Source organism: Ambystoma mexicanum, chromosome 1p (genome assembly GCF_040938575.1).
Source record: "Ambystoma mexicanum isolate Mex_15411 chromosome 1p, UKY_AmexF1_1, whole genome shotgun sequence".
Classification (NCBI taxonomy): domain Eukaryota; kingdom Metazoa; phylum Chordata; class Amphibia; order Caudata; family Ambystomatidae; genus Ambystoma; species Ambystoma mexicanum.
This window is the reverse complement of record NC_090921.1, coordinates 1,502,589,795-1,502,615,397: the sequence shown is the minus strand read 5'-3', so window position 1 is coordinate 1,502,615,397 and position 25,603 is coordinate 1,502,589,795. Positions and strand designations below refer to the sequence as shown.

The 25,603-nt window shown below is 45.4% G+C and overlaps 1 protein-coding gene across 1 annotated transcript in view; it reads right to left on the bottom strand.

The window, feature by feature from the left end:
• Window positions 1-25,603, bottom strand: part of NECTIN4 (nectin cell adhesion molecule 4) — a 478,950-nt gene that overhangs the window by 16,790 nt on the left and 436,557 nt on the right. Inside the window, exons 6-8 of the mRNA XM_069607194.1 lie at window positions 14,308-14,455; window positions 12,571-12,652; window positions 5,079-5,153 (exon numbers count right to left, since the gene is read on the bottom strand). Of these exons, the coding sequence (XP_069463295.1) occupies window positions 5,079-5,153; window positions 12,571-12,652; window positions 14,308-14,455 (305 nt within the window). The remainder of the gene's footprint in view (window positions 1-5,078; window positions 5,154-12,570; window positions 12,653-14,307; window positions 14,456-25,603) is intronic.

Below are 25,603 nucleotides of genomic sequence, written 5' to 3'. Positions count from 1 at the left end.
AGCATACTTAACAACTGGCGGAAGCTGTTCTTACCAGTACATCTCTTCGGCGATCCAGGTTTACATCTTTACACTTGCCAGAATGCTGAAATCTTCATCTTGGCACCGCAGCATGACACGCTCCATTGTCGACAGCAACGCCTGCAAAGAAAAACAGAAGGCAAAGTTACACATTGAAAAAAACAGTCCGTTTAAGGTTGCGCTTCGCCGCACTTCGCGCTTTCCTTAAAGCATCACTTACCTGCTGTCGAACATTGCGGTAGCATCCATCTTCCATACGGCCGCATCTCGCGTCTCACAGCTGCATTGAAGCCACATTTCCATCTAAGGGAAGAAAACAGAAGAGAGACATTATTGCGGGCATAAATAGGACATTAAACAGAATGAACAGCATCGCAAGAGCTCAAGAAAGACTTACTAGATCCCATTCGACGTGCCCCTGCCAGAAGTAGCAGGATGGAGAGCTTATCTTCCATAATTCACAGGTGAGCTTTATGGGCCGGCGTATGCTCACAGAAACCGCACTTTGGGGTGAAGGGTTCAAGAGGTACAACATTCACAGATTGGCGCACTCACACACTCTTATCTCTACGCAGGAGCTGTAGCACCACTTATTACCACTCACAGCTTTTCTACTGAGGGAGAGGCCTGAAGGGGCTGATTCAAGTTCAGGGAGGGCTGCAATCGTGCCCCAACACCTCCGCAGAGACCGGGTGAGCGTAACAAAGGGTCATAGATGACGCCAAGATTTCTAGCTGAAGAAGAAAAGGGGAGAGTATCAGGTTGGAACTGGATGGGCAGAGGAAGAGATGAGAGAGAGCTTTAGGCAGGGAAGAAAAGCAACTCTGTTTTTGTAGAGTTTAATATCAGGCAGTGCAAAGGCATCCAACATTTAATGGCAGAGAGACAGTTTGAAATTTTGATAGAGAGATCAGAGGAGAGTTCAGGAAAAGAGAGAAAGATCTGGGCGTTGTTCACAAAGAGTTGGTACAAGAACCCAAAGTAGGAGATTAGTGCCCCAACAGCAGAGTGTAAAGAGGAGTGGACCCAAGAGAGAGCCTTGTGGAAAACGAACAGTTAGAAGAGTGAGTTGAGAGGTGTTGTTGCTTCAGGAGACAGAGAATTGGTGAGGTGCAAGGTAGGATTCGATCCAGGCAAGGTCTCCATCATGAATCCCGAGAGGAAAGTGCATTAAGGAGAACAGAGTGAGCGACAGTGTCAAAGGCAGCAGACAGGTCAAGGAGAATTCGGATAGAGGATAGGTTGGAGTGCTCTGCAAAGGAGATTAAGTTGGACAAATTCATGAGAGCAGTTTCCATGGAGTGGCGGCAGCGGGAGCGGAAATCTGCTTGCAGGACGTCTCGAAGGTTGTGGATGTTCAAGAAATTGGTAAGATGCTTGAAACCAACCCTTTCAAGCACTTTAGAATAGTGCAGAAGGAGAGACACAGGGCAAAGGTTAGCCGATAGGCTCCGGTCAACCCCTTGCTTTTTTAGTAGAGGGATGACCATGGCTGTTTTGAAAACAAGCAGAGTCAAAGGACAGGTTGAAGAGTTCAGCTAGGCAAGAGGCCACTAAAGGGGTAGTAAGCTTGACTAGGTGAGGAGCAAGAGGGTCTGATGGGGCACAAGAGGGGTTAGTCTTCATCAGTAGAGATAGCACTTCATCAGTATTAGTGTGACTAAAGTGGGAGATAGAGGCAGAGGATGATGGTAGAGTAGGTGTAGTTCAAAATGTGGGAGGAGGGAATGTGAGGAAATGTTTGCAGTGAAGTATTAAGCTACATCATTAGCTGTGAGAGTGGAGTTGAAAGTCATAGACTTAGGAGGAGTGAGATTAGGCTGCCCTCTAACCGTTGAGGATGGTTGGAGTCAGGGACGTAATTTCACCAAAATGCCAGGAGTAGCAGAAGTGACATCACATGACCCTTAAATTCTGATGACATCACAGGAAGTGATGTAATTTGACCCCACCCTGATGTGACATCAAGGAAAGTGATGGAACCCAACCCTTCACCCCTTGACAAAAGAGGAGGTGGCACCACATAGCACTGTTCCTATGTACACTACGAAAAATATGTTTACAATATCACTGTAATGTGATATACATTTTATACAAGAATGGATCAAAATATGCATCGTTAATATCAGTGTGTATAGGCCCAAATTACCAAATTACTGTGAATGCAAGCAGATGTCCAAGGCCAAATGATAATGATGTATATAGTACTTAGCCTTAAACGCTTTATATAGAACACATATACATACAATTGCACCCAACCTGTGTTGGTACTCATTTATCAACATCAGAAGGAGGAAAGGCTGAGTTGGCCTTGCCGGGATTCGGACCCTCAGCCTGCAGATCACACACACATCACAGTAGCAAGCCCTCAACCCCCTGAGCTATCTTACCAGCTATTGCTAGCTTACCGGCTATAGTCAAATGATCAATTACATGTCTGAATGTTCTTAAAGTCAGAAAGCAAATAACACTGTTTAGTGGATACCATTCCTGATTCCATTAAACTGGCAATTGAGATTTACCAGCAGGCCAGTTCATCTGCAAGTCTGGTGCAAAGTTGGTCACCTGTCAGGCATGCATGGATCTACTTTTCAGGCTTCAGAGGCTGGCAAAATACATACCATTGGGAGGGTTCATAACTGTGTATTAAAGAATTTAGAGTAGCGCTGGGAAAGCTGACCACTCACACGACATCCCGCACTCTGGGCACATGTTACCTCCTACATGCAAACAAACATCCTGAACATAATGCCACAGAGATAGGAAAGATAGACCCATTACTACAAAACATGATTGGCATTGTGGCATAATGAAATCAAGGGCCACTTTATGTGCTATGGTCAAACATTTCTACACTGTACACAAGCATTAGGCGCACCTATAAACACGTGTGTACAGGCGTGTTATAAATGACTTATCATATATCATATCACAAGGATTTTGTCAAGTGACCGAGGACACCAAGATGGAATGTCTTGTGATGATCGTAACAGAGACAATGGCAAACAAAACATGATATAACTGCAACTTGGTAAAAGCAAAATACATAGGGCCTGAATCACAGAAGCGTCTTATAATGGCGCAATCCCAAAGGAAAACGCTCTGTGAATCAGACCAAAATGGATGCATATTCTACACTAAATGCTTTTTAGAGGTTTTTGTCTGATTTTGAGGTGTTTAGGAACAGACTAAATCAGTGACTCACCCCCTGAATTGTGCCTGAAATAAACCTTCAATGAGTTTAGCAATTATTGTACAGAATTCCAGAAAGACACATTATTTGTTATTCCTATTCCTTCTTATTTAGGGTGTGGAACCCCTGTTTTTTAAAGAAGCCTAACAAGAAACCAGCCACTCTTGAAACAAAGAGCCACATGGCACTAGCCACAGCCCAGGAGCCTCAATTTGTAAGAACATTCTTTTTTAGGGGTGTCAAGTGAGACCACAGGGGTAGCAAGGGGGACCTCAGGGGTCACACCTGCGACCCCTGGCGACCCCCACATGACATCCCTGGTTGAAGTGAGAGTCAATGAGAGTTAGGTAGAATTCCCTTTTTGCTCTATCAAGAGTGGACTTGAGGGAGATCATGGCAGAGAGGTAGAGTTGCAAGTCATCATGCAAAAAGGTAGGTCTTTATTTGTGCAGCAGCCGACACATGCCTGGCTGGAGAAAGCATATGAATGGGGTGACCCATGGCTGAAGATGCTGACACTTAGGGGTGAAAGTAAGCAGTGGGATGTGAGAGGAGAATGAGTCATATAGTAGGGAGTGGAAGCTGGAGAAGGCAGTGTTGGTGAAAGAGGCATCAGGTGTGAAGGATGAGAGTGAGAACCGTAGGTCGGAGAGAAAGGGGGAATGGCAGAAGGTTTACATTTCCTTTTCGTAATAGTTGAAGCAAGTGGTGAGGAAAGGTCAGAGGGTGGAAAGGAGATGTGGTGGAAACAATTGAGTGATCAGATATGGATGGTGTGACAGTAGTATTAGTGCCTGAAAGAGAGGTGGAGATGAATAAGACCTCCAAAGAGTTACCGCCTGGGTGGGTAGGTAGGTTAAGGAGAGAGTGGGGAGCATGGTCACTAAGAAAAGACTGAAGTTCACCCAGCCTGACTCCAAACCAATACTTGTCATCAACAGTGCTGTATTGAGTGCTTCAGTTGCACATGTTTGGACTTTTTAATCAGGCACTTAATTCCTGGCTAATGGCATCCAATTCTACTACAATCGCCGAGGCCCCTACAAAATGAGTTCTAGGGCCTGGTTCCCAAAGAAAAGGGTGAATTTGTTCTTTTCTGCATATGCCCAATGCTGAGATATATACACCAACTTCAAGGTAGCCTGCACATTTCATGGGCCATAGACAATACAATTCACAAAGATGAGACTTAGAGTACCGCACATTGTTACCGGTCTCAAAAAAGAAATATACTTTTTATACCTGACAACGTTGCTAAACGAGCATGTGAGAAGGCTTGCACTGCTGCCTTTCCAAGCAAAAGAAAATGCACATAAAGCCAAACAATGACCCCTCTGTGCATTATTAATTGCCAGTAGCTTCTTTTGCACAGTTGTAGGCTAGCAGGGAAAAACAATTTACGCTGTTGTAAATAAATATTCCCAAATGCACACATTCACATCTCCTTTACAAAAATCCCACTACTCTTTTTGTGCAAGTAATGTGGGTCAGGCCCCAAACTTCCATAGAGTGTAGCAAAGCACATCAATCTGATTAGACTAGCCCAACATCTCTTGCCATCAGAGGAATCCTCACAGGTTTACACATTAATCATTGTTCTAAAACGTGTATCCTTTCTTGAATTTAAGTGTTTGTCTTCAATTGTGCTGCCCTGGTACGCCTTTATTGTGCAACAGCAGTCTGTATGAGAAACTAATGTTGTTAGCAAAATCTGGCTCTACAGCTCCAGGTTTTGTAGTCCATAAAAGTATGACTGCTAAATCATGGAGAATGTGTGTGTGTATGCAGGATATATGGTGAAGTAAAAAAGAGACAATCAAAGAAGAAAGACTAGGCAGCCATCATGAGGATCAAGTAGTCTTACCATCATTGAACTGTTGCTCACGTCCCTCAGGCTGTCGGGATGGTTGCCAGCTCGCATGAGGAGGGTCTCATCAATCTTAAAAAGGAGAGGTAAAGTTATAAGTAGCTTTGTTCCTAACCTGATCACACTATGTCTCCAATCAGCCCTTGCAGATTACTGAGCAGCCGAGCTGATTTCTACTACCCCTCCCTCCCAAGGTAAAACCATACAGGTACAGCCCCAGCAACAATATTGGAGACTTCCACTCAAGGGAATATGTCATGATCCCAATCGTCTCTGCTTTTCGTGACTAAGAATGATCGATATGGTTTGGGCAAAAATGTTAAGTAAAATGTCAAGGAGCTCGCCCAGGTCAAACTTTGAGGATTTCTCCAACGGATAGAGACATGTGGGCCGACTGTGTACAACCTTGCTTCTATATACAGGTGGGCAAGTAGACATTCTGAACAATCAATGGATGGCATGTGAAAAGGCAGGAGCAGCTCAGGTTGGTTACGTCTGGGATTTGTAGGATGGCTAGGTTATGATGTCAATGATGGGGCCTGGGTAGAGTTAGGGAATTAGGTTGGAATTTTTTGTGGGGGAGGGTTTTGGGCCACATGATTTGCAGGTGGGCGAGGGTATGAATTGTGGTTGGAAAGGGAATACAACCCACATGCATTTTTTGTGCATAGGGGAAAGCCAAAGCACTAAGAAACCCAAATGCATTTTGTAGGCAGAGGAGAAGATCCAACATTTGAGAACCTCACATGCGTTGCACTAGGTAGAGCAGAAGGCCAATGCACACACCACCAGCATTTTGTAGTCATAGGAGAAGGCCAAAGCACTGAGAACCCCATTGTCATATCTAGAAAGTAGAATATTAGTCCTCCTCATTATATAGGAGGGTCAGATGATGGAACATGGCAAGTGACGTGAAGGAGAAAGAGGGAGGAATGGAACAAAAAGATTAGATTAGGCATTGCACCAAGACAGTGTGGACGTGTCTTATTGTGCGGGCGGCACCTCATATGAAACTTGCAATGAGGATGAGGGTAACGACCCCTCTCACAGGCGTGGCAGCGCTATTGCCGGCAGCTCCTTTGACCACTCTGAGCCAATTGAACAGCCTGGATGGGACGGAGTAAGACCGCCCGCCAAGTGCAACACAGATGACGGAGCCCTCACCTGCCTTTCCACATTGCACTTGATCAGCCAGCCAAGGACGCAGAGAAAATTGAAGCAGAAAACCCATCCACCACGATACATGTGCGTGAGCGATATAGGAAGACCCAAATGATGGTGAGAACACGCCATTACTCCCACACCGAGAAATCATGCTGTAACACCCTCAATGAGTGTGCATGCCTGGGGAAAAGGAAATACCGCTCTGCACAACAAATAACTCAAGGAAATAAATAAACCACACTCTACTCCATGCCAAATAAATAAGCACACAAGATACCAAACATGTTGGACCAAGAACCAGCACCATCAGACCAACCACATGTTTTAAATTTATTTTATGGAGTCCTGCTCTCCTGCATACCCTTTAAAAGCATCTGTGTTTCACTTTGCAGCGCACAGCACCCTGTGTGCAGTGTTGCTGAGAGCCCATTGGGCTCTACTTTTTATATTTGTATAGCTTCCGTAAGAACTACTGTTCTCAGGGAGAGGGGGATACTTTTTAACCTTTCCAAGCTTTTCCTTTGGAGAGATCATCACACTCCAGTGTATGTGGAGTGCTGAGTGGATACCTAGTAACCTGTTCCTTCTGCTCCTGTAACTTTTCAGTTTCAGTAACAACCCTTTAGTTATGGCTGGTGGCAGTGGATATGTTCTACCGACCTTTGTGCAATTTTCCACCGCAGGCTGTATCCATAACTGCGGCTATGCACAGGAGGGACACCCTTGTTCCAACATGGTTGCTCCTTTCTTCTTTTTGACATTGATTGTGTGGTTGTTCATTCTTGGTACTTCTACCATCCTGGGATGGGGACATCCTGATTTGATTGTTGTCTTTGGCGGGAACCCTTTTTGTAGCCTGCCAAGGCTCCAGTCTGTCTGCATACAGGAAGATTGGGAGGATCCCAAAACTCCCTGATCCTTTGTCTGCTGATGTGCATGAAAGGAACCCGTCTCTTTCTGTAAACTGCAGGGAGTGTTTTAAGAGGATAAGTGTGAAATACTGATAAAAGGTGAGGTTCCTGAGGCAGAAGGCAAGTTGACCACTGATATGATATGATATGGCATTTATAAAGCGCCAATACACAAGTGTTTCAAGGCGCAACGAGGCAAGGGAGGGGAACAAAGGGATGACGGACAACGATCCTACTAGGCAGGTGTCATTCAGATTGCGCAAGTGCATGGGAGGGGGCAGGGACAGTGCAGTACATGATAAAGATGATAACAATAATAAGTAATGGCCAACAAGTGGCAAGTGCAATGATAAGTGCATACATCAGGTGTCAAGGGCTGGTAGGGGGACTGTAGGGATACAGAAACAGTCCCCTAGTGCGGGGGTTGCCAGGTGGGCAGTACAGGTGTGTGACGCTGGCAGGGGGGGACCTGGGCCTGAGATCAGAGGGTGTCCAGGTCACCAGTGCAGTTCCAGTAACAGCCAGGAGGTCAGCAGAGGAGAGGAGGAGAAAAGGCAGAAGCTAAGGGAAAGGTTTTGAGGTGCTTCCGGAACCGCAGATGGTTCTCCTCAAGTTTAAGGGAGGCTGTTCCAGAGGGAGGCCCCAGCCGAAGAAAGAGATCTACCACCAACTCGTTGCTTGGAGAAGCGAGTGGCCCTGAGGGAATTGAGGTGGATGAGCGGAGAGCTCGAGAAGGAAGATATTTAGGAAGAGAGAGTTGAAGGTATTCAGGCCCCAGGCCCCAGAAGGCCTTCTGGATGATGCAGAGGATTTTGAACTTAATCCTCGCAGCCACTGGGAGCTAGTGCAGAGATTTCAGTCCTGGAGAGATACAATCCCTTGGCTTGAGGCCAAGGACAAGTCTCGCAGTCCTGTTCTGGATAAGTTGCAGGGGGCGGAGTGTAGAGGCAGGCAGATTTAGAAAGAGGCTGTTGCAGTAGTCCAGTCACGAGATAACCAGAGCTCTGGAGACAGTGAGCTTCAGGGGGAAGGAGAGGAAAGGAAGAATACCTCTGAGGAGGTGCAGTTGGTAGTGTGACTTCTTAGAGACGTCAGAGATGTGAGGAGAGAAGGAGAGTGTGGAGTCTAAGATGAACCTGGGGTTTTTAGCCTCAAAGGTGGGAACAGGAGGAGGACCAAGAGAGGCCGGCCAGAGAGCTACAGGGAGGGAGGGAGAGGGTGTGCCGATGAGGAGAATCTCAGTCTTGCTGGCATTAAGGCAGAGGTCATTGGCGGCACACCAATCCTGGATAGCAGAAAGACAGTCTGAGATGAGGGAAGGGGAGGAGGAGGCTGAGGGTAGCCTGAAAATGAGCTGGGTGTCATCCGCATAGCACTGAAAGTTGGGGCAGAGAGTGGCGATGCGGCGGACAAGGAGTGCCAGGTATTGGTTGAAAAGCCAGGGAGAGATGTTAGAACCCTGGGGGACACCACAGGTAGAGTAGAAAACAGCTGAGAGGAAGGACCCAATTTGGACCTGCGAGGGTCGGTCAGAGAGGAAAGAGGTCAGCCACGCCAGAGCCTGGCCAGTGATACCCAGGTTATCACGGAGATGGTTGAGCAGGATGGCATGGTTGACAGTATCAGAGAAATCGTTGAAAGGCTTACCTAACAAAAATACATTGTGATGTCTCTTGATGGCGCAGCCATGGAAAAAATATATGTTGCAAACATTGGTAAAATGGCTTACTTGAGCCTCAGAATGTTAAAATAGAACATTTGAATTTGGAATAAATAGCATTGGGTCAGGTTTTAGGCCCATGAATACATTTACTGGCCCATGGGAAAGGCATTTGAAAGGCATTTTAAATCGATATTCTCCTTCTTAATGAAACAGCTCGCCTCTGTAATTTGGCTGTGTATCTAAATTATTGACGCAAACATTACAAGTTATAATTTAGAAAAATTGGCAACATGGCAAGTTTTAGGTTCATGGACCAAACAACTTTCATGACTCATGTATTAAATTAGCTGCTTTTCTTCTCCTATCCAGGCAATCCATCTTGTGAATCAGCTTTGTCCTTTGGCTTCTCCAGAGGCAGAACTTTCTTCTGGAAACTACCTCCATCTGGCTTCTTCAGGAACGTGGCCTCCAAACGATTCTGTCGTATGTGTGTCACTGCTGTTCTGAGCAGCTTCTTATAAAAGGATCTAAGCCCAAATCCTCAGGTTCATCTAAATCACCCTTGGTTACTTACTAGTCAATCCTCACTAGAGAGTGTCATTCATTTATCACTTATTTTAATTGGCTGGACTTCATTATGAGGTCTGTGTCCTATTGAAATAACACGAGAATTGCACAATGTTTACATTCCAAATGTTGTCCACTTGGGAGTGCCTCCAAGGAATAGTGCCATCCCACTGCCAGCTGCTATCAACTGTCCTTGAGCAGATAGACTTACCTGGGAGGACCGCTGCCCATTGCAATAACATGAGATTTGCAAAAGTTTTTTGTATTTCAAACTACGGATTAAACCGTGCACATCCTACTCATTTTGGTTGCAGCCAATTAGCACCTGCTTTTAGTTGAAGCAAATTAGCATTTAGTTTGTATGATAGGCATTCATGACTAAGAATGTTTTCCTTTCATGCTGTCAAATTTTCCAAGATGGTGAAATTTGAACATTCACTTTTACATTATTATTCTTTTATTTGTATATAGTAATTAAATGTTTACAAACATACAGGGCTCATATTAAAATGAGAAATATTTAGCTAATTTACACTTTACAAAAATATGTCTGCACAAGAATGTAAGTATGTTTTCGTAAGCTACAGTGTGTAATAAATTCTTTGAAAAAAAACTGTCCTATGCTTTTGAATACCCACATTCTCGGTTTCATAATAAATTGGGCGATAGCTCATAACATTTGCTCATTTTGGTATTAAGCGTGAGCAATGTTTTCACAGAATGACGTGTAAGGAATACAAGATAGAAATGAAACCTTTTGCAGTTTTTCATGCTCTGAGATTTCTGGCTTTATCAGCACTTCTCATGTCATTTGCAGAGGATGCATGATTTACTTCAATCTACTTCAAATGTAATTGCAAATGGTTTAATAATGTCTTCAGTATGCTCCTTGTGTTTGCAAGTAATATATGTCAAAGCCAATAAGTTTAAACTCACATGTGAATATACATTTCTCTGTGTGTTTTGCTAAAACATTTCAAGTGCTATAGGCATTATTCCACAGAGGTTGCACATGTAAATAGCCTGCCCTGGATTGTAAACTTTTAATTTACAGGTACATTTATCCACTATGTGAAATAATGAAAATGAATGTGCTCATGGCTAGTTTTTGTTCACTCCATACTAAACATATATGCAGGTGTATCGGATCACAATCAGACTGCAAACACTCAGTTAACATTAAATGGCCCTCATTACGAGTTCGGCGGTAACCATGCCGCTATTGGCGGCATGGCTGCCGCCGAAATCGCGTCAGGGTCCGGGTCCTCGGAATGAGGACATACCGGGCCATTCCGAGTTCGGAAGGCCCGGTAATTCCTCCCTCCAAGGACCCGGACACGGTCCTTCCCCATTCCCACTTCAGCCCCCATAGGGCTGAATGGGAATGGGAGAGGGAGCAAACAACGGGCCATTACGAGATGGCCCGTTCTTTGCTCCCTCTTCCCCTCGCAGGACCCGGTAAGCATGCCTGGTTTTCCCAGGCTTGCTTACCGTGTCCCGCGAGGGGAACTCGTAATGCAGCAGTACGGAGTGAACGGCGCCGGCACCTTTTATGGCGTTGTTCACTCCGTACCGCCAGGGTCGTAATGAGGCCCAATATGTATTGGATACTTGTTACGGAAGACAGAAAATAAAATCACATGTTGCCCTATTGCTGAAAGGGAAGGACTGGCGTTTTTTTTGTTTTTTTTAAAGAATCAATGTAACAATGGGCAGTAATTTAGTAATGAATGGAAACCTTATTCTGTTGAATACCTCTGACAAGTGTTGGGTTGATCAGGTATGTGTGCATGAAAAGGGCTGTCGTGGTAGGGAAGAACATTATCCTTCAGAAATGGACAAGCTCTTTATGTAAATATTGACACTTGGGTGACAGACATGAGTTCCTTGAGGCACACGAAAAAGTTACTCATAAAGTAGGAGCCAAAGACAACATTTGTACGAACAGATGGTGGACACTTCTAGATAGATTTGTCACATGCGTTAATGCTGCTGTGACAGGAATTAAGTGGCACAATAATAAGTTGGGTGGTGGAGAATCAGGTGGTGGTGTTTTTTCTAAGGTCTCTAGGCATGATAACTATGTTAAATTGTGAATGATTGACTCTAGATTTTCATGGATTCATGTTCAAAATCAGTTAGCGTGCTTAGTGTCAATTTAAACTTCAAAGTAATCTGAATATTTTATTTTTATTCTTACTGCTTTTGTACTGCTTATGATCTCAATAAAGAATCGGAAAAAGGCTGTGCCAAGGCCGGAAACTTGTGTGGCGTGATATGCCTAAAAATAAATGTTTTTTTTATTTATTATTTACTTGTATTTAGCCAGTTTAGGCTTTTACAAAGACTGCTGGGTTCATAAAAGAAAAAGACCACGACGGCTCTCTCATTTCTTATTTATAAATGTGTTTGTATACTATGTGGATTTGATCACTTATTTGTGTTCACCTTCTCTGTACTTTTCAGGTAGATGTTCTTCATTATTTAAATGTCCTCTTCCAGGAACATCTAAATATAGATGGTTTCATCATCTAAATTTGTCGGATACTATTTTGATTAGAAGATCATGAAATTCTTGGTTGTGTTTTAAATTAATGTTTAAACTGTAAACTGGCTAACTTTATGATAAGTTACAATCGGTAAAGATGGGTTACAGTGATACAAAAAGGGAAATGGCAGCATTGCATCAGAAACCATGGTGAAAATATCAGGACAGCAATGCAACTGTGAAAACTGTAGGCATTTGAAGGTTTTAAAAGAAAGGATTGAAATGCAATGGTTAACATCTGAGAATCTTGTGAGTGGGTTACACCTTTACATACAAACTGTGAACTTTAGGTGGCGTAGTTTGAAAGAATGTCTTCAGAAGAAATCAGGGAGGACTTTCTTTTTACAGAATCAAGTGGGATGGAGGGAGCGAGAAAGAAGGGGAGGGAGGGACGAGGAAATGCAGGATTTGGTGATGAGGTTGAATAGAGTTGTACTTTGGTATGATGTTACTCTGGGTCAGTGTCTGCTTAGAAAAGCGAAAGCCTACTTCTTATGTCCTGTGCAAAATGGAACAAGAGGATGGCACCACTAGACCTCAGGTTACCTAGTTACAGGGCTAACAATTAAGCAACTGGACCTCATCTCCCCTTACGTAAAAACATTCTCTTTGTCATGCCTAAAACCAAGTTCTCACCTGTGATCTGCGGTCAACACTTGCACTGTTGGAATTAAGGCGTCTTCTTGAATTCTCCCTGGATAGCACAGATAGCTCCTCACTGCGAAGAAAAGAAATGCAGGTTTCTGTACTGTTCAAAATTCCGCTGAAGAGTTGTGATGATTTCAAAATGATGGCTTATTATTTTCCTCTCAGTCTTACCAAGCCATTTTGCATTAGCATGCGTGACCATCTTATTCTAATCTAAAGTTCATTGCAAGGGCCAATGAGCAAGGTCATGTTTGCACCAATATGTAAGATCATGAACTGGACTGTGCTGGAGTGAAATGAATATACCATTATCCACTATGGAACCCTCTGGTTTGGGAGTGAGCCCAGCACATTTACGGCTCAGGTCAGATACCAAAGTTGAGTCAAGTTTTCAGAATATCCAAAATGACAATGTATGAAAAATAACATGGCACAGCGTATAGTGACATTTAGGGATGTGTACATGCATATTTGTGGCCACTTTGAAAACGTTACTGGATTTCAGTCTTTAGTGGACCCGCATCGGGCAAATCTAATATGCAGCCGTTCTATATAATGCCAATGGCTCTTGCTAAGTGGGTGGAAACCTATTCACAAGCCCAAACTCTTGTAGTTTCACATTTTTGATTCATGTACTTGGTCACGTTTCAATTACTCCCCATTCTAAAATAAGTAATTAGTCAAATAAACGTGTCTCCCAATCTTTCCTACAGCAAACTCATCCCAATGGCGCCCCCAGACATTATTCATAGGGGTGGCCTGATGAGGTCACTGGAAATCTTGGGGTGGAAGTTGCACAGAGGCAGGCGGGCCGGTGGGGGGTGGGGGGTTCTGCGTTTTTATAAGGGTGGCTGTGGGCTCCCTTTGCTGCCCCTTGGTGACGCCTCTGTTGCCTAATGTTGATCTGAATGGGTCTGTCTCTGTCTGTCTCTCTGCATCAAGGCCTGGCCCCTTGTTCATAGGTGCCCTGTGACTGCTCTTCTATCCACAGCCACATCTCTCGGGGTTGGCTGGCCCTACGTAGAGACAGTTCAGTTTGTAGTGTACACATAAAAAAACAATACACATATCAACATAGCTAGGGTACAACATCATGTTTAAATAACTATGCAAGACATTCTGGACACCAGCATTTTAACGGGGTGAGCCACATTTCACTTGTTCTGCATCAGCTTTAAAAGGCTCGAGCATTGGTGTACCATTGTGCCACCCGAAGCAGGTAACTGTAAAGGACTGTCTGCAAGGTAACAGTAGGAGGGGGCAATGTGTAAAGCACTCTGCTAGCCATTGTGCAGCTTTCAACCTCCATTCAAAGATCTTTCAGCAGGCTGGTTTGGTTATTGAGAATAACATATCTGCATACAACAAAAGCAAAGATTGAAGCAACATGCCAGCCGTGAATTAAGTGGATGTGTACGTTTGTCATGGGCATAAACACAACATCTCATGTACACATAATGAAGAGAATCTGTGGAAAGGCTGTTCACACGTCAGAGATTCAAATTCAACATTGTAAACACACTAAATCTAAATCGTTATACTTTGAACATGCTCATGACACAACTTAATTTGAACGTTTGGTTGTCGTCACTCTTTGCTGACAGGAAGGCACTCCTGTTCTCTGACAATAATTGATCTTTATTGGTCAGTAGAACATCTAGAGCTTTAGAGCATGTCACAGAAGAACATTGTTCAGAAACAAGAGTTTTGCTCAACCCAGCTTACATTTTTTCAGAGAGTTGCTTCGTTTTTCTCTTGTGATATCGGTTGACGAGAATCATGGCCACAACTAGTATGGTAAGTAGCACTCCTGCAATCACAGCGACGGAAATAACAGACACCGAGACGAGGCTGAACCTCTGAGTCTCACTTCCTGAGGAGAGAGTACACAACAGTCATTCACGTTATCACTGAAATCCTGCATAGTAAAAGATTGCGACCTAAGTCGTCATCTTTTCTATTATCAGCATGTTGAAAGGATTATCGTAAAACATCATAAAATATGTATACGGCAATAACACATTTGCTGTTGGTAAAATGGATAAATGCTGAGGGGGGAAGAAAAGAAAAGTTGGGTAGAATGTTGTGGTTTCTTAGTGGTAATCTTTATTACTCAAAATGCAGGTCCAAGTCTTAATCATCCCAGTCCTTATCTTAGATGTCAACCCAGAGACAAACTTTGGGGGTCATTACGACCCTGTCGTTAAGGGTTTAACGGCGCAGTAAAAGGTGTCGGCGCCGTTAAACCCTTAACGCCTGATTACGAGGTCCATTTGCGGGACCCGACCTTAACGGCTGGTTTTAATTTGCGGTACCATACTTCGCGCCTTCCCCAGTCCCATTGAGCCCTATGGGGCGAAATTGGGAATGGGGAAGGGCCATGGTGAAATGGGGAAATACCACCCCGCCAACCTTGGAATGGGGCGGTATTTCCCCATTTCACCATGGCGGACTCGTTACAACACTGGCACCAATCATGGTGCTAATAGCGTCATGGTTTAGCGCCGGGGTTGTAATGAGGGCCTTTATCTTTTTCAGTTCTAAAAAGGAGACAATATGCCTTCTATCGTTATAACAAAACTCAGCCCCCCCCACATCTGGGCCCATAACCTTTTGACACATCTTATCAACCCCGATTACCAAGAAAGCACTTTTGGAGTCAGGCGGGAGGAACAGAGGGAGTGGGAAGGAGGAAAGTGAAAAATATCCTGAAACAGAGTAATAAAGATTACTGGTAATGCTTGAGCCATTACCACCTCTTCCGTCTTCCGCATCACAATCTTTACTTATGTGAGGATTTACAAAGCATTATCCCGAGTAAGAACACGGATCTATTCAATGTACTGCCATTGCTGAAAATCAATGAAGCACAGCAGCTTTAAAGTTCACAGAAATGGAACCAGCTACCGTTAGTTTAAAGTGATGAATAACGGTACTGGGTGCGGCCAGGTAGCAGCATTATGGATGCCCAGAATGGTAGCTCCTGTAGATTCCACTGATCCTCTGAACCCCTGCCCACCAGGTCAGAGTTCATAAATCCATCTTAACAAAGTGGTGTACAGCGGTAGGATAGGACTGAAGGTATCCAGTGTTGCATACTAGTGAAGGCATTTTGAGTTATTCCAACCAGGAGACATAGTGAATTGTTGTAGTATAACTAAAAAAAGGCCATAGTCCTATCTAACAACATGGAAACAAGTACCTTGTTAACTTTGAATGCTTCTAAATCTGGAACATTGAGAAAGATGTGTGCTGGGAGAGGTATCCCTGCTCAAGGCACAAAAATGGAAATGATCCAACGAATCATGGACTGGCAAGAAGCTCAGCTTAGTGCCATAGCTTCTGATGAAAGTACAGAAGGAGGTGGGGCTGCTCTCACTGGCAGTACTGCTGCTGCACTGATTCACAGAGACCATGAGGATTTGGTGGATGTAATGTCTAATGTTTCCTCTGCCAGTGCTGAAGGTGAGGCCATACTTGAATTCAAGAAGCAAGAATTGCTGTTCAGGCAGAAGGAGCTTGAATTTAACCTGGCCAAACCAAAGATAGAGCAGGCAGAAAAACAGAAAGACAGGGATCACCAGTTGGAACTGGCCAAGCTTCAGGTTGCCAATGGATCCAAGGGTCCTGGACATGGGTCTGGGACCTCCTCTCATCCAAGGTTTCCTAAGGATGTGCTCAGTCTGTATGAGGAAAAGAATGACTTTATGGACTGGCTGAATACATTTGAGTATGCATGTGAAGTTCAACAAGTTGACAATGCTGATAAGATTGCCTGGTTACTTAGCAGACTGCCCCATTCTGGCTGTAGTGCCATTATGGAAATGTCAAATAGAGAGGACAGATTTTGCAATCTTGAAGCAAACTCTCATCTTAAAGTTTGGAAAGACTCCTGCCCAATACTTAAAAAGATTCAGAGAGTACAAAAAGAAAGAAGGTGGTACTTGGGTATCTTATGTAACTGAATTCTTAAAAAACCTGACTGGATGGGTTGCAGATTATTAGGTCTCTTCTTTTGAAGGTATGATAAGTCTTGTCATGCTTGAACATATTTTTGCATCTTCTTCCACTGAGCTTAAGCAGCACTTGACAGATGCAAAGGAGATAGATCCTAAGAAACTTGCCATGGCAGCAGACTTGTGGGTGTCACATAGAGTGTCCCATGAGGACAAGACTCATCCTGGTAAGAAGGAGGAGGGGAAAAAGTCCAAAGATAAGGAGAGTGGAGAATCTGATAAAACTTTCCCCCAGAAGGGCCACAAAAGGAAAAATAAGGGTAAGACACAAGAGAACTCACAGGGTAGTGGATGTCAGCCTCCAAAACAGAATTCTGGCTATAGTAAGCCTCCCTATGTAAACAGACCCAGTGGATCTTGTTTTGCTTGTGGAGCAACTGACCATGTGAAGGGGGATCCCAGATGTAAGGTCAAAACCTTGGGGGTCAACTCTGCTAATCTGGCCTTCTCTTCCTATGAGGAAGAAGAGATTACAGGAGCATCCTTCTCCTCAGACTCCTTCCCAGTGGGATAGAAGCGGAGGTAGTTTTAGTTTCCCTGGGTTCCTGTGAGCCTAAAGTCTCAGAGGCTTATGCTAGGATTCCAGATAATACCAAGCACTACTTTAAAGACAGTGTGCTGATCAATGGAGTAGATACTCTAGCTCTTATGGATAGTTGGTGTAGTTGAATTGTAGTGGATTCTACCTTGGTAGACCCAGAGGAAGTTGCCAGAGCTCCCCTGGTACCCACTTAGTTGGCTGATCTCCCACCTCTCATGTTCCCAGTAATACATGTAAATCTTACTATCAATGGTACAGCAGTCAGGATTCCAGTGAGCATACAGAGGAGTGTCCCAGGAAAGGTCTTGCTGGGAAATGATCTCAGAGCTCTAGGGCTGGTGGGAGATACAGCTGAAAGACCCTGCACAAGGTCTCAAACAAGGGCAGCACTGACCAAGACCACTGCAAGGCTCCAGCCAAAGGGGAAACCCAAGGCCAAAGGAGTAAGAAAATCCAAAAGAGGGAAAGAAAACATTCCCCCTAACTCACCTACCACTGAGATGGAGGTAGTTAGTCAATGACCAGGACCTGACGAGGAGGTGGTGATACCTGAAGTCATTGACCCACACAACCATCCCAAACTAAATGATTTGTTAGTAGAAGGTGGTCCTGACAGGGAAGAATTTAGTAAGGGCCAACGTGAGTGCCCATCTCTGGAAGGCCTAAGGAGACAGACCTTCTCCCAGCGTGAGGGTAAACCTCCTGGGAAGCACAGGATTTATTGGGAAGGTGGGCTCCTGTATAGTGAGCCCACAGAGTCTACAGAAGGAGACCATAGGAGGTTGGTGGTTCCCCTTGCTGTAAGACCCTTCCTCCTGCAGCTGGCACATGAAGTGCCCCCTGCTGGTCACCTTGGAATAAAGAGAACCAAGCAAAGGTTATCCATGCACTTCTACTGGTCCAAGATGGGGGTGCAAGTAGAAAGTCACTGCAGGAGTTGTGCCTCCTGCCAGTAATCTGGTAAGAGTGGCTCAACAATCCAAGCTCCATTGGTACCATTCCAAGTCGTGGGGGTACCATTTGAGAGGGTAGGGATCGACATTGTTGGTCCCCTTGACCCCCAAATATCCTTAGGCAATAGGTTTATCCTGTTGCTGGTCTAGCATGCCAGCAGGTATCCTGAGACCATCCCATTAAAAACTGTGACTGCCAAGTCAGTTGCAAAAGCTTTGCTTGGCATATTTACTATGGTTGGCTTCCCTAACGAAGTTGTGCCTGATATGGGCAGCAACTTTATGTCCAAGTATATGCAGGACATGCGCAAGGAATGTGGTGTCACCTATACGTTTTCATCCGCATACCACCCACAGACCAATGGTCTGGTTGAAAGGTTTAACAGGACCTTGAAGAGCATGGTTGGGGCTCTGGAAGAACCTCAAAGAAGAAAATGGGATATTCTGTTACCATGCTTACTGTTTGCCTACAGTGAAGTACCACAAGAGGCTTCAGCCCCTTTGAACTTCTGTTTGGTCACCCTGTAAGGGGACCCTTAGCCATAGTGAAGGAGGTATGGGAGATACCCACTCCCCCCATTACTACCAATATAGTGGACTATGTGCTAGGGCTCAGAAAAAGAATGGTACTCCTGATGGGTCTGGCTAGTGAAAAGTTGAAGGCATGGCAAGCTCTGGTGAAACATTGGTATGACCAGCCAGAAGGCTTCCCTCATCAATTTCACACCTGGTCAGCAAGTCCTGATCATGAATCCTATAAGGCCAAGAGCTTTACAGGACAAATGGTCAGGCCCTTACACAGGGGCGTCACTAGGTGAGGTCAACTATTTAGTGGACCTTGGAAGGGCTGGACAGGCTCCAAAAGTTGTCCATGTAAATAGAATGAAGGCTTTCATCCCAAGAGTTGAAGTCGCTGCACTACTGCTGGCTTCAGATGTTGAGGAAGAGGAGTCAGAACCTCTCCCTGGCCTGTTCCAATGCAGTCCCTCAGACAGCTCCATTTAGGGTGTCCATGTGGCCCCTCACCTGACTTCTGATCAACAGGCTGAGGTGAAAAGTTTGCTTAGGCAATTTTCCCCCTTGTTTTCACAGTCCCCTGGTTTGACAACTTGGTGCAAACATAACATTGACACAGGAGACAGTGTAACTACCAAATGTAGGGGATACAGAATGTCAGAGAATGTCAGACAAAGTAAGGTCTTACATTAAGACAGAGGTCGAGATGTCCTTTTTGCTGCATTCGAACCTGCAAGCGAAGTGGACTGAACTGGCAAAGTTTGGGTCCGCTTGCATCGGGGACCGGTGAGTACTCCATACCCCAACCAGTGGCCCCTAGCGCAAGGGCCCATTTTTACGCACAAGTGGCCCCTGGGGGTCCCTCTCCTTTCCACTGCTATTGCGAAATAGCGACTCCATCCCGAAATCTCAAACTGCTTCTGCCTTCAAGTGGAGGTCCTTCTTGAATAGCGGGAGCTTGTTCTGCACCTCATCCACCTTCCCGAGCTGCTAGAGACGCCTGAAGAGACCCTATTCTGCCTATTGGCACAACCGCGTGCACTGGCATTGCATGTACTATTGAGCACAAGGCTCCTATCTTCTTAGTGCTTGGACTGCCTCTTAGTTAGGTGTATTTTCGATGTTGAACTGGGCCTAAAGACTCTCTGCACTGCCGGTTTTCTTCCCCTCTAGGTTGTCGACATATTTCATGAATTTAACCCTTTAGACCCCAATGGTCTTGTACAGTTTGGCGGTAACCCTTAAATCTGGCGGTAGGGCTAATACCGCTGGATTTAAGGGTCCGCCAAATCAGGACTTCGGCGGATTTCTCCCCAGCTCTGAGCTGGGGGAAAATCCGCCGAAAATTCGCACTCATACCGCCGGCGGGAAATCCACCAGCGGTATGAGCGCAACATTTCCCCATTGAGCCCAATGGGACATTCCGAATGGCTCAATGGGGAATGGGGAATTCCAAATCCGCCAAACCCATGATCCGGCGCTAATAGCGCCGGTGGGTTTGGCGGTAGGGCAGATAGCGTCAGCGCTATTTGCGCCGGCGTTACCGCCCAACTTGTGATGAGGCCTATTGTATTGATAGTGTTGTGTTGGTTTACTTAGTGTTATTGTGATTCTTTTGCTATGGTCTATGTTACAAAAAGATGACTTATCTCTGTAGAAGAACAGAGTGATAATAGGGCCATCAATTGTCAAGTTATTAATGATTGTGAAACATGATTCATCATTTTTTTTGCCTTTTTTCTATGTTCCAAATTGAGGTCTAGCCTGTGAATGGCTATGTGTCAGAAAATTCTATTCTGAATACACTTGATTTAATACTTGTTTTATGAATGTTTTTGTATTATTTAAAATATTGATTGTTTAAATATTTATTCACCAACCTGTCCTTTTAGTTCTATCTCCTTATACTTAATACTTTATTCTTCCCAGAATAGATAGAACAGACACTGTTAGCAGGTGCTTATAAAGTGTCTACTGGGTTTCCTTCTTTATCTCCATACTATGTTACAAAGGACTGGTAATAAATGTGTCTATGGCCCTCATTACAACCCCGGCGCTAAACCATGGCGCTAGTAGCACCATGGCTGTTGCCTGTGTTGTAACGAGTCCGCCATGGTGGAATGGGGAAATACCGCTCCATTCCAAGGTTGGCGGGCGGTATTTCCCCATTTCACCATGGCCCTTCCCCATTCCCATTTTCGCCCCATAGGGCTCAATGGGACTGGGGAAGGCGCTAAGTACGGTACCGCAAATTGCGGTACCGTAATTAGCACCGAGTTCCCTTTGCGGCACCCTACTTTAACGGCTGGTTAAGGTCGAGTCCCGCAAAGGGACCTCGTAATCAGGCGTTAAGGGTTTAACGGCGCCGACACCTTTTACGGCGCTGTTAAACCCTTAACGCCAGGGTCGTAATGACCCCATATATTTTTGATATAACACCTGTTTGGAGTAATTTGTGAGTGTCCTTGCTTTGTGTGCTCATTGAGGTCCTTCATTAACCCTCACCCCTCTTGAGACTTAGGGCCTCATCACGAGTCTGGCGGTAACCCTTAAATGCGGTGGTAGCGCTATTACCGACGCATTTAAGGGTCCGCCAGATCATAGCTTTGGCAGATTTCCCCCCAGCTCTGAGCTGGGGTGAAATCCGAGGCAAAATTGCTGATTTTCGGCATGATTACCGCCAGCAGGAAATCCGCCGGCGGTAGTAGCACAAATGTTCCCCATTGGGCCCAATAGGGAATGAGGAATTCCCGAATGGGCCCAATGGGGAATGGGCAATAACCCTTCCGCCAAACCCGTGATCCGGCGCTAATAGCGCTGGGGGTTTGGCGGTAGGGCTATTAGCGCCGGCGCTATTGATGAGGCCCTTAGTCTTAGGGCCTGATCACGACTTTGGCGGTAACGCCAGTGGTATTACTGCCGGCAGTATTAGCCCTACCGCCGAACTCCCCGGCGCTAATAGCGCTGGATCACGAGTTCGGCGGTAATGTAATTCCCCATTTCCCATTGAGCCCATTCAGGAATGCTCCTTTCCCCATTGGGCTCAATGGGGAAAATTCACGCTCTTACCACCGGCGGATTTTCCGCCGGCGGTAGTAGCACAAATTTTCGCTAGATTTCCCCCCAGCTCAGAGCTGGGGCGAAATGCGCCGAAGTCCTGATTTGACAGACCCTTAAATCCGGCGGTCATAGCGCTACTGCCGGATTTAAGGGTTACCGCCAAAGTCGTGATCAGGCCCTTAGTCTTGACCGCCTGCCATAGCTACCCTGATTGGTCTGGCTTGTCCAGAGTTTACCCTGTTCCAAGAAACTAGGCTGGCCTTCTTAACCTCTGCCCACCAGGCATCCATCTTAACAGTGTTGAACAGAACAGTCTTCATAAGCAGTCTCAGCGGTAAAATCTCGGTGTCGCTTTTCTCTTTATCTGGACGCTCCTTTGTACCTGTGTACACTGTCCTCCGTTCTTACCCGTTTACTATTGCCTCCAGTTCTTGTCTTCTCATTTCTACTCCTGCTTCACTCGGCTTCGTAAGCTACCGTATTACCTTCTCGTGTCTTTGGCTCCCTTCCTGTACTTTACTACAAAAAGGAGGATCTCTGCTGCCTTCCGGGTTTTTCCTTCTTGGTTTTTTCCCTGATTGTACACGACTCCCTGTTCCACTTCAGGGCTCAGCAACTCTCAGGGAGATTTCTGCTTTCTTTAAGACGAACGTTGCCGATCTGAGTTTAAACAGCCTGCAAAGCAGATCAGTGCGTGTCGGGTTTGACAGAAAGTGACACCCTCTTGTTTTTGTGGTCATGGACCAAATGCATTCATTGATTGCCGCAGTGCCGACTCTGATCGTCGAGGTACAGACCCTAAAAAATGAAAATGCAAATTTGAAGCAGATGATGGCTCACCCCCTAGGTTTCCTGAAATACCCCCTGGACCACTTCCAGGAGGAAAGTATGAAGGAAATCCAAAGAAAAATGAAGGAATCTTTAGATGCTTGCTTGGTGCAGTTTTCCTTTTAGGCTTCCTTCTTTCCAATGGGTCGCTCCAATGTTGGCTTGATGATTTGCAATTTAGCGGCTAGTGCCCTGGTGTGGGCTACTCCTTTAGTCACCACCAGCAACCCTGTTCTGGATTCTTATCATGGGTTTATGAGCATGAGCTGGGAACAGATCTCTATTGGCAAAATTGCACAGCTCAGTGAGTTTCTACAGTGTGACCCCAAGCGTGAGTTTTTGTTCGTAGAAGTGATTGAGGCATTCACCAGTGATCTTTAATAGAAATTGAAGGAACGTGACATGACAGCTGGATCAAAAGAACGCTTTAAGGCTCCAAGGACTTAAGAGTCTCACCGATACATGTGTCGACAAGGGTGATTGCAGTCTGCAGGCGAGGTCATTTGGAGTGTTTTACAGCATATGTGCAGTTCTGTGGAGTTTGCTACTGCTTCTCCCCCTGGTTCTACTTAATGTGAAGCAGTCCACTAAGGTGTGGACAAGGGTGATTGCAGTCTGCAGTCCGCGGCCCAAGGCAGGGGGCTTGAGTGACAAGTGCTTTCCGCACCTTCAGTCAGACGTTGGACAGGTGCGGGGGAACATGTGTCTGTAAGTGACTGCGTGATTATTTGAGGCACTTCTTGGAATGATCTCCCTATACCTCCTAGTCAACAAAGATACTAATTTGACTGTGTATGGACTAAGTGCAAGTGCAAGTCCGGCCTTGGCTATTTGGTCCAGTTTTGAATCAGTTGAGAACTCTTTTATTGTCTAATCGGAACAGGCGTGTGCCTGTTGTTAATACTGTCCACCGTCTCACGAGCCTCCCTAGCAGAGACTGTGGGCTTAGTCCTTTGATCTATGTTACAGGATTTCTCTTGGGAAAACGTACCTCCAATCAGTAGCATGTCCCGGCAGGGCTTAAGCAGTTAAGCGAGCCTGGTAGGAGGAAGTGGGACTAACAAATTGATGCAATTGACTGCTAAAACTATGGACTAATCTGTTGGCGTGGAACAAAGCATGGATCAAAGCCGCGTGCAGTAGGATCTGCTTGTGGCAAATCTAAGATCTAATTTAGGAGATGTAGAGCAAATCAACAGGGTGTCTGCCGACCCTGCCTTGCAGGTCTGTTTGAAGCAGCAAGACGCTCCTACTACTCCTGGTCCACAGCCAAAGGGACTTTGGCCAAGGCAGCGGGTCAGTGGGTGGGGCCAAACATTTGAGGCAGTTGAAATCTATACCGTCCATCCTGGTACTTGGTTCAGTCCCTGCTACCCCAGGGGCGGAGTCTTTAATTACAGATTTTTTCTTCATAAATATCAGCAGAGCAAGCACCGGGTTTCGCATACCGGTCCGACGTATTTCTATAATTTCTTCCCTGATGAGTGTCAATGAGTCGGGTCTCCTTACTGATGAGAAGGAGGAGGGGGAGGAACACCAAGGGGGAGGTATTTGATCCCATGATTGTAAATGACTTAAGTATGATTGAATACGCTGATGCTGTTATATCTGAAACAAATCTAAAGGAAATCAATTCCAAGTGCATTATTCAAATTGTCATGCATCCTGATGTGACAGTCCATTCGGATATTAACATGCCACTGCGTCTGAGAGACCTACTGCTTCGGAGAGATGCCACTGGGTCACCCTGTACACAGATGGCCAGGTGGAGATTTCCAAACCCGACCAAATGGATTTGTCAGGGGGGAAATTTGTCGTTGAACAGCGTCATTCAACAAACATGTGACGCGTCTTGTGCAGGATCACCTACAGAATTGTTAAATGTCATGGGGCACAACTCTGTATCAGAGTTAAGAAGACCAAGTTTAGATTCCCCCCACAGTGCCGATAGCGTATCCTCTTGATGAGTCAGAAGTGTCAGAGGTTCATCATACCTTGAGAGAAGTCGATGAAAGAATATGATTAACGCACACAACAGCCTCCGCTCTCAATGTTGTGCTGAGTTCTTTTGTTTCCTTGTATGACAACATCTGGACGGTGGTGAAAGTGCACACCCTGATGCTGCAGACATTAACGTGAAGGGAAGGTGGAACTTCTGGGGTTGCAAGTGTCAGGGTTGGTGCAACCACTTTCGGTAAAATGGGTCCCCACTCCTGGAAGGGACAAGGGTGCAAGAAAGGTGACTTTGGACCTTGATATTCCCATTGATAGGAGTGTTGAAATTATTGAGTATCAGTCGTACCCTATAAAGGCTGCTCGGCAACCAGGGTTGTATCTGGACCAGTCTCTCGTGGTTGCAGGAGAAAAAAATAAGGACCTGATACATTTTGAAGTGGATGGAAAGGAAGGTCCTCTGCGGAAAGGCCCCATGTGGTGTGGGTCTCGGTGGACCTGCAATCTCTAAAATATCACAACCGGAAAAAAACAAAAAAACAGAAGTCCCAGGAAACAGAATTTTTATGCAGAACGTGTCTCAGAATCAATGGGTTGGGGCAAAATGTGAAGAAATCTGCATGTGGGGGTGCTGCCCCAAATCTGGATGTAATCGAAAAGGGTGGGATAGGCACTCTCCAACTTGGGGCAGTTCGGGGCTGTAATGTTTCTAATGCAGATGTGGATGTGATAGATAGCCCTGTAATGCTTGTTCAGAGTGGTAGTCAGGGGAAGGGAGGTCCCCCTAGATTGGTAAAAACAAATGGGTACACAAATGGAAGGGAAACTGTGTGAACCGAGTCCAGGCTCGAAGGTCTGGTCCGGCGGCCTGAATGTAGTTGGCACTACCTCCAAAGTCATCTTGTGAAGGTCTCTTGCCCCCTTTGAAGCTTTGGGTGAGCAGAGTGTCCAGACACTGAGTGTAGATCTAGGTGGGCAGCGCTACTTGGAGATCGACATGGTTGAATGTGATTGAATTCCAATGCTGGTGCCTTACCGTAATGATGCACTAGGGTTAGTCGTTAAAACCACTCTAGGATGTACCAACTATGTATATTCTGTTCCCCAGCAGAGTACGTATGCAAACCCGACCTGAGGGTCCTTTAGGCATGCGT